The sequence below is a fragment of the Monodon monoceros genome, unplaced genomic scaffold, assembly GCF_005190385.1.
Source record: "Monodon monoceros isolate NGI ecotype Baffin Bay Population unplaced genomic scaffold, NGI_Narwhal_1 Super_Scaffold_19, whole genome shotgun sequence".
NCBI lineage: Eukaryota > Metazoa > Chordata > Mammalia > Artiodactyla > Monodontidae > Monodon > Monodon monoceros.
This window is the reverse complement of record NW_021703775.1, coordinates 83,578,005-83,586,930: the sequence shown is the minus strand read 5'-3', so window position 1 is coordinate 83,586,930 and position 8,926 is coordinate 83,578,005. Positions and strand designations below refer to the sequence as shown.

Genomic DNA, 8,926 nt, shown 5'->3' with positions numbered 1-8,926 from the left:
TTTTTTTTTTTTTTTTTTTTTTTTTTTTTTCGGTACGCGGGCCTCTCACTGTTGTGGCCTCTCCCGCTGCGGAGCACAGGCTCCGGACGCGCAGGCTCAGCGGCCACGGCTCACGGGCCCAGCCGCTCCGCGGCATGTGGGATCCTCCCGGACCGGGGCACGAACCCGTGTCCCCTGCATCGGCAGGCGGACTCTCAACCACTGCGCCACCAGGGAAGCCCCTGCATGTGTCTTTTTGAATTATGTTTTTTTCTGGGTGTATGCCCAGCAGTGGGATTGCTGGGTCCTATGGTAATTCTAGTTTTAGTTTTTTAAGGAGCCTCCATACTGTTCTCCATAGTGGCTGTATCAGTTTACATTCCCACCAACAGTTTATGTGCTTTTCTTGATGAATCGCTATGACACGTAATAGCGTTATTATAATAGTGTAGTGGTGGTGGAATTGTGAGCCCCAGTATTCCACTGGGCTGTGACTGAAAGGAGGTTTGGAGACGCTGGTGAGATATTGTGCTTTGTCGTCCCTTCACTGAAAGGTCTGGTTTCCCATGCTCTTTGAGTTCTGATGTAAGCGCTTCAGTGTTTGTCTCAGTCACAAATGGTAGTGAGCTTGCAACTAGGGAAGGTCATGACCTTTCTTCTACTTGTTGTTTACAAAGGCTTTTTAAGGGAGTATTGGATTTTTACGACTAGCAGACAGTGAAGCCAAGAGTAAACTGGCATTGGGAAAGGCCTCCTCACTTTGGTATGAACTTTGCTTTGTGTCCCTCGCTGATTTTTCTGACTTACTTCAGATGTCCAGCCAGACTGCCAAGTAGCGGAAGGTGGTAGCAAGTAATTGCCCAGTAAGTAAGGGGTCCCTGAAGGAGGATGGGCAGCCATACCTGGGTTCTCGGTGTGGGGTGCAGGGGCGACTTAGAGGCAGGCGAGGCTGGCTTGGAATCTGGGCTCTGCCCTTGCTGTCTGGGTAAGCTGGCAGCTCCTTCTTTGGTGACTCAGTGTTCACACCCGAGTGATGACATGGTCACACCTTTCCTGCGAGAATATTCTAAGGAGCACGTGAAACAATGGAATATAGGGGACTGAGCGTGGCGCCTGACGTCTGACGTGTGTCTGAGGGACGCGGCTTCCCTGCTTCCCTCGATGCCTCTGTTCCTGCCCTGGGCGCACTGGCATGGTGTTTGCCGAGGTCGGGCCCAGGGGTCCAGCCCGCATCCCTAGTCCCGGTGCAGAAGAGATACCCCGCAAATATTTGTTGAGTGAATACAACCCCTAATTTGGTCGTTGCTATGGCTACACGGCAAATATACAAAAAAACGCATTGGAACAATGTTCTTGATTTGCCCTTTTTTTTTTTTTTTAATGCCTCACTGCTCCTTCAGCCTTAGGGAAGTAAAGACGTTTACAGATATTTCTCTGTTTTGTTTTTTCTTTTTTTCAGTGCCTGAAACAGTATGTGGAACTCTTGATCAAAGAAGGATTAGAAACTGCAATTAGCTGCCCTGATGCTGCCTGCCCCAAACAGGGCCACCTACAGGAGAACGAGGCACGTTCAGCTGGGAAAACTGGGGTGCACGAGCATGGGCTCCTCAGCGGATCGGGGGTTATGGGTTCTGTCTAGGCTGACCTGGCATTGTAGTCTAGCCCTCAGATTGTTATACTCCTTTTTCTTTTTTCCCTTAGATCGAGTGTATGGTTGCAGCTGAAATCATGCAAAAATACAAAAAGCTACAATTTGAAAGAGGTAGGTGCCCCAGTGCCTTAGCCCGTGACAGAATCCGGGTAACTTCGGGGAGTGCTTTGGGTGATTGTGATTATATATCATTTGGCTACAGCAGAAGTGAAAACATTGATGTAAATTAGACTTCTAAAGTTCGGCTGTCATTTGAATTCTCTGCAGAGCTCACAGTTGGAAGGCCTCTGTTGGGGATCTAGTTAGGAACAGGAAAGATTCGTGAAACGCAGCTTGCTTCTAGGGGTTTGGGATTTTGGGGGTAGTTTAAAGAGACCCTCGTGGGGCATTATTCTCCAGCCAGGTTAAGGCCTAACAGTCTGAGAACTAATTCTTTGACCTCCGGAGAATTTAAGAGATACAAAGGCCTGGAAGCAAGTCCCGAGGTCACGCAGGGTGGAATCGTGGCGCTCGCCATCCTGACCGCACGCATGTCCATCGCCTTCACAGGCTGCGTCGTGCATGCTGGGACCAGTGGGTGCTGAGTCTTTAGTTCACCAAGTCTCCCGACAGCCCGACAAGGTTGTCTGTTAACCTGACACCCACAGAGACTAACTGACGTGCCCTGATTTCCATCTCTGGCGGGTAGTGGGGTGGGGTGTGGACCAGATCCCCCGCAGTGCCCTGCCCAGCCCTGCTGGCTGGAGCCGGGCCGCTCCAGAGTTCAGACACGCTGAGCGTCCGGGATGGGTCTTTCTCTTTGCTGTCTGAAATACTTCAGGATCATAACATGGTATTCTAAAGAGTCTGTGGCTTCTGTTTGGCCTCGTTTTCATCTATATTCTGGACCTTGGGCTCATCTGAAAAGGAGCAGAATGAGACATGGGTAGAAGATGCTCTGTATGTAAAACTTTATTGTGAAGATGCTGCATCCGCACTGTAAAATTTTCAGCTCAGTTTGTGAGCACTGAAGTTTGCTCCCCGCTCTTCCTGGACTGGCTCTCAGTCCTTGCCTGGATCAGGCATTTATGAGAGATGAAGCCCTGGGTGGCGTGTTTACAGGAAAACACCATCAGGATGGGAATGGAATGCGGAATAGACTAGAGGAAAGTGTCCAGAGACTCTTAGTTTAGCTGAATGTGGAAAGTTTTCTTCTTTTTTTTTTTTTAAAGAACTGCTAAAGATAGCTGCATTTCCTCTTGAGGGTCACTTCTCAAGAAAAAACAAACAAAAAAAAAAGGTAATGTGTGGCCAACCTAAAAAAAAATCAAACAGGACTTTTGATGGCATTGAAATTTGTTTTCAAGAGTTTATTTAGTCAAATGCCATATATTGTTTGGTTTGGGGCAGTTTATAGCTTAAATATAATGCCATGTGATGCAAAAGTCAGTATGTGGAGCAATAAAATTAATTTGGATTTCTGAGACTTTGAGCGTCTTCTGAAAACATTTTCCAGTGGGAATCTTGACAGAAACTGGCAGTTACTTGGGTTACAAGAAAATGAACTTTCTATGACATTGAATTTAAAAACGCAGCTGGGTAAATATTCCTACCTAATAATTTTAACTGTGTTATTTCTTCCGAACTTTAGTTTAGTCAAAGATTTTTTTTTTCCTTTGCATAATAATGAACCCAACTCGACTTAGGTTAAAAAAATATCTCTCAAACCCATCACTTTAAAACATTTTTCTAGCATTACGTTCAAAGCAGCAAAACACACAGAAAGGACTCGGACTTAATAGGACCAGAGACCGGTCTGAATGAAATGTTAAAATGTTAGGGCTAATAAAATACAGCTCTTGATTATAGCTGGTCACTGAGCAAATTCTGAGACAGGATCAGTGAGCAAGTTTCAACGTACTCCCTCCCTTTGAAATTCGTTTTCAAATGAGGATGGTGACTGGATTAAAAGTGACAGTTGCCATGATTTTCTGACAACCGTTAGTTACTAAAAAGTCCTATGGTTAAAGTTTCAAACACTGTCTTCCTGTGAACTTTGCACGTCTCATCTTATATCAGAGCCTTGATTTCAATCTGAGTTTCCCCACTCCTCCAGCCAGGTCCTTGGGAAGCAGGAAGCCAGGAGGGAGGCTGTGAGGTGCTTTCTGAGCACCTACTCTCCCAACTGGAAGACCCCCAAGGCTGGGAACAAACAAGCTTCCAGGGAAGGTCCATCGCCCTTGCCTGCGTTCCCCACTGGACTACACACGAGCTCCTATTTGGGCACTGACCACACCACGCTGTAGGCATTTGTTTATATATCCAGGGCAGTGAGAATGGACCAGTATGAGTGGGGATGCTGGGCCCTTCACAGTGTGCTTCTCAAAGGACAGTTGTGTTTAAGAAAGAAAAACATCTTTATGTGGCACATATATACAATGGAATATTACTCAGCCATAAAAAGAAACAAAATTTAGTTATTTGTAGTGAGGTGGATGGACCTAGAGTCTGTCATACAGAGTGAAGTAAGTCAGAAGGAGAAAAACAAATACCGTATGCTAACTCATATATATGGAATCTAAAAAAAAAAAAAAAAATGTTTCTGAAGAACTTAGGGACAGGACAGGAATAAAGACGCAGATGCAGAGAATGGACTTGAGGACACGGGGAGGGGGAAGGGTAAGCTGGGACGAAGTGAGAGAGTGGCATGGACATATTATACACCACCAAATGTAAAATGGATTCCTAGTGGAAAGCAGCCGCATAGCACGGGGAGATCAGCTCGTGCTTTGTGACCACCTAGAGGGGTGGAATAGGGAGGGTGGGAGGGAGGGGATATGGGGATATATGTACATGTATAGCTGATTCACTTTGTTATACAGCAGAAACTAACACACCATTGTAAAGCAATTATACTCCAATAAAGATGTTAAAAAAAGAAAGGAAAGAAAAACATCTTTTAAAAAAGTTGGGCTTTTTGATAAGTAGAGCTATTAGGGAACTGCTTCATTAATCTATTATGAATATACCTTTGGGAGATGGGAGTTAAGATGAGTTTCTTCTAGTGTGCCAGAAAATACACTGCTTGTGTGAAAATATATACAAATATGTATATATATATATTAGATACAATATTTATAATAGTTATAATATATCATATGATATAATGTATCTAATGTATGGTATAACATATATATGTAATACATAGATAGACAGACATAGATATGTATGTATATACACATCCTGGAAAGAAAACCTCTGCTGTTGCCCGGTGTGGATTTTCCTGTTGATTGCATCCCATCTTGTACAACCAGCTGGCAGGCTCCAGCAGCGGGGTGATGATGTAGCATTCTAATAGACGTCTGAGAGAGGAGCCCAGGCTGTGCCCACAGGGGCATGTGTGCCGGGCGCACGACAGAATGGTGTTCTGAGCTAGCAGATCCATGGAGCAGAGTGTTTGCCCTCCACGCCTCCCACAGGGAGTCTCTCCCATAGGGATGGGCGGTGCCATAAGGACACAGGTCACACAGTTGAAGTCGTTACCATGGAAACCCTAACTGGGTCTCCTCTGCTGTGCGCTGCATGATAAAATTGGGCCTTTCATGAAAAGCTCCGCCCCGCCCGCCCCCCGCCCGCAGCCACGCGTGCCATCTAAGAGGAGTGGACGGAAGATGGCGCTCTGCCGTGAGATGCAGGCAGAGATTCTGCTGGTCCCCTCCTGATGTCACAGGCTCCTCAGAGCAGAAGCGGGGAGCGGTGGGAACTGGAAGGGTCTAAACTGGACAGTGTTGTCCCTTTAGGGGCAACAGCACTAAACACCTTGCCAAGTTGGCAGGGAAACAGACCCCGCTGAGGACGTACCTGCCCGTGTCCAGCTGTTGGAAGGCCGAGCGCGCACATCCCGCAGCACTGCCCTCGGGGGCCGGGCACATAGGGGCCCCGTGATGTAGGTGCGGCAAACCCTGGCTCACCCACCAGCACACCAGTACCGGAGGCAGAGCTCTTAGAGAAATTCCAGATGACGGAGGGGGAGGGCCGCCTGCTAAAAGGCACAGCACCCTGGGGCAGCGGCCTTTGGTGTTTCCCCTGGTGCCCCAGGCCGCCTCTGCATCCCTCCCTCTGCCTTCCTCCTGCCTCCTCAGCCCAGGGGCCTGCAGGCCGCTGCCCCACACACGTGCGTTTTCCCAGAAAACCACTGCCTCGGATCGGACAGCCAGAGACGGTCTTAGAAAATCCACCACGCTCAGCTCATCGTGACAAGAGCGAACTTTACTCCTTCGCTCACTATTAGGCGCATCAGGAAGATTTTACCTTATTATAAAGAAAAACAATTAAAAAGTATCACATTTTCCTGAATGCAGGTGTTCCTCTGTATTAGCAAGTCTTCTAAAGCTTCTGCCAGACCTACCAATTTGATACTTTTGTGCTGTTGATTAATTCACCTTTTAAAAAAAGTTAGATTAGGTTAGGAGTCGGCCAGCCATGGCCAGTGGGCCAAATTAGTACGGCCCCTGGCTTGGGGTTATAAATCAAGTTTTATTGGAACACTCATTTACGGATCAACACAGATGTCTTTGTGCTACCACAGCAGAGCTGAGTAGTTGGATGGAGAGCTCATGGCCCTCAAAGACTGAAATACTTACTGTTAGCCCCCGGATTGGATGGTGAGATGGGTTTTAGTCCAGTAGTACCTGACAGGAGCTCATTCATGGTGGGCTGAATCCACATTTGATTGGGGAGCATGGCAAACACACAGGTGGCCTCTTGAGGTGAGGCCCAGACGCCTGCAGCTCATGACAGCCCCAGCCTGTTGGAGTTCCCAGTGCCTACAAATCCTGTCTCTGATGTGGGTGAACCCACCCACCCTGGCCGTCGCTGGTCACGTGGCCGAGAACCCTGCAAGCGCCTTTCACTGCTTCCAAGTTCCCAGCACAATGCAGTCCGTTCCTTCTCAAGAGCGACCCTCAGTGGCTGACTTGGAGGCCTTTGAACACACCCTGGAATCCTCTGGCCTCCCTCGCGGCGTTTTGGCCTTGCATCAGCATCCGTGTGGGTTCCTGCCCAGCTCTCCCTCCCGCTGGCCTGCATTGAGAGTCCAGTCACACTGGACAAAGGGTCCAAGGAACCAGTAACCAGGCTTACGTGAAGGACAGCTCGGGACCGTTATTTAAAGAAATGTGAGATATGAAAGCAGATGTGAAGGAATGGGAGGGTTGTGGTGTTCTGTTTTTCAGAATCAACTTCCTGACTGATTTCATCAAATCAGCCTTCTCAGTGATGTGGGCTCCACTTCAGAGGGAAAGCCTGCTGTTGAAGAGTGAATTTCATACAGTCCTTAGCTCAGGGCTTAGATTTGAACTTGGGAGGGAGACAGTCATAAGTCAGAGGTCTGACCTTTGATGGGAAGAAGAATCAGCCATCGCCCTTCCTTCTTTTCCTTCCATCCTTAACCAGTATTTTGGGATGCCCGATGCACGCCCCACACTGGGCTAGGTTGTGAGGCTATGAGCCTGAAGGACGGGCCTGACTTCACGAAGCTATGTCCCAGGGCAGGCGGGCAGCGAGCAGGACGTGGTCCCTGGACCACAAGGCTTCCAGGATGTAGGGGCTCCTGAGACACGAGGACTCTGGGGGTAGTTGGGGATCTGCTGTCCCCCACGTGAGTGGAGTGGGAAGTGGGGAGTGCCTGGGGGGGAGGAGGTAGAGCCAGATGGGTCCCGGATCGTGAAGGGGATGTTATGTCTGACCTTGATTTCCTTTTCTCCCTTAAATACGTGAAGTCCGTGTCCATCAGTCCGAAGCCCCGCCAGATCCTTAGTCCTGCGGAGTTTGACTTGCCCGTTTTTATTCCCTGTGCCAGAGGTGCTCCTGGACCCCTGTCGGACTTGGTGCCCGGCGTCCACCTGCCAGGCTGTGTGCCAGCTCCAGGAGATGGGGCTGCAGACCCCGCAGCTGGTGCAGTGCAAAGCCTGCGACACGGAATTCTGCTCCGCCTGCAAAGCCAGCTGGCACCCTGGCCAGGGCTGCCCGGAGACCATGCCCATCACCTTCCTTCCCGGGGAGACCAGGTACGCTCGGGGCACAGGCTGCAGGCTGGGAGATGGAATCAGGCTTCTCCCGCAATGTGCCTCTGGGGAGGACAGGGCTGCACCCCGGTCAGTCTCCAAGGTCAGTCTTCTCTTGGGTCCCATTCAGACCTGGATTTGTTTATTATTAAATTTTGAGAACTGATTATGTGCCTGGCACTGTGCCAGCCTCTGGAAATATAAAGTTGCATAAGAAACAGAGTACACTCTGCCCATCCAGAAAGGCAAACGTATGAACAGTCAGTTCCTATGCAGGGTTTTAAGTCCTGTGATAACCTGAAGTTTTGCCAAGACTCCATTGTGCTGAAGATGATCCGAAATGGGGGTGCGGGAGCAGAAACGAGGGGGGGCAGTGGTTAGAAACACCAGAAGGATCGCCAAATACAGGCTTCTGGTGCCTGAGGCCAAGGGGGCCACATGTCCCTGAAATGGGGGCCTTGGCAGGAAGGATGCAGTAAACCACTATAGCGGTTTTGCCCTCCCGTCCCCCACCAGACCCTCAGCCTGGATGGCCAGGTGGACACCACAGCATCACTCTGCGTACCTTGAAATTTAGTAGGTTGAAGCATAGAAACTGATCGTATTCAGCTGTTTTGTCCTCCAGTATCTGCAGTGGCATCTGGTTCAGTCAGATAGAGGTGGCCCAGCGCCTGTTGAGGCCAGTTTCTGGTGGAGTAAATCTCACCATCCACCTGAAGGTGTCACCAGCCTGTCTTCCTCTGTCCCCATCTGCTGCCCCCGCCCCTCTCACCACAGCTCGACCTGCCCAGGGACCCTCGTGGCGACGCCGGACGCACTCCTGTCGCCTGCCGCCTGCACCTCTGTGCTGTGCCTGGAATGTCCCTTCTTCGCCCTCCTGCTTTCCCTGGGGACTCCTTGCCACCCTTGAGGACGTGGCTCATGTCCCCTCTTTTGTCAAGCTTCCCAGTTCCCGGGGCAGGGTTGGAGACCCATCCTCTGTGTCCCCCCTGGAGATCGTCTGCATTGATGACAGCACCAGCCTTGTTGGCTGTTAGTTCATCTGTTTATGTGGCCAGTCCCTCCACTAGGCTGAGCTTTTGTGTGTGTTTGGGCGTTGTCACCCCAAATCTTGGCATACAGCAGGCGCCGAAACGCTAGAATGATCACTTAACTTATACTTAGGGTCTTGATCCTTCATAATTTTGTGAGGAGAGCCACACTGCGAGTGTGACAGATTACACATAACCGGAAGAGCTGGATTTCCAGGCTG

The 8,926-nt window shown here is 49.5% G+C and overlaps 1 protein-coding gene across 4 annotated transcripts in view; it reads left to right on the top strand.

Annotated features, from left to right (window-relative positions):
* RNF144A (ring finger protein 144A) overlaps positions 1–8,926 on the top strand; it is a 45,420-nt gene that overhangs the window by 11,262 nt on the left and 25,232 nt on the right. For all 4 annotated transcript variants that reach the window (XM_029232032.1, XM_029232029.1, XM_029232028.1 and 1 more), the window contains exons 2-4: positions 1,439–1,543; positions 1,681–1,741; positions 7,470–7,677. In XM_029232032.1, the coding sequence (XP_029087865.1) occupies positions 1,439–1,543; positions 1,681–1,741; positions 7,470–7,677 (374 nt within the window). The remainder of the gene's footprint in view (positions 1–1,438; positions 1,544–1,680; positions 1,742–7,469; positions 7,678–8,926) is intronic.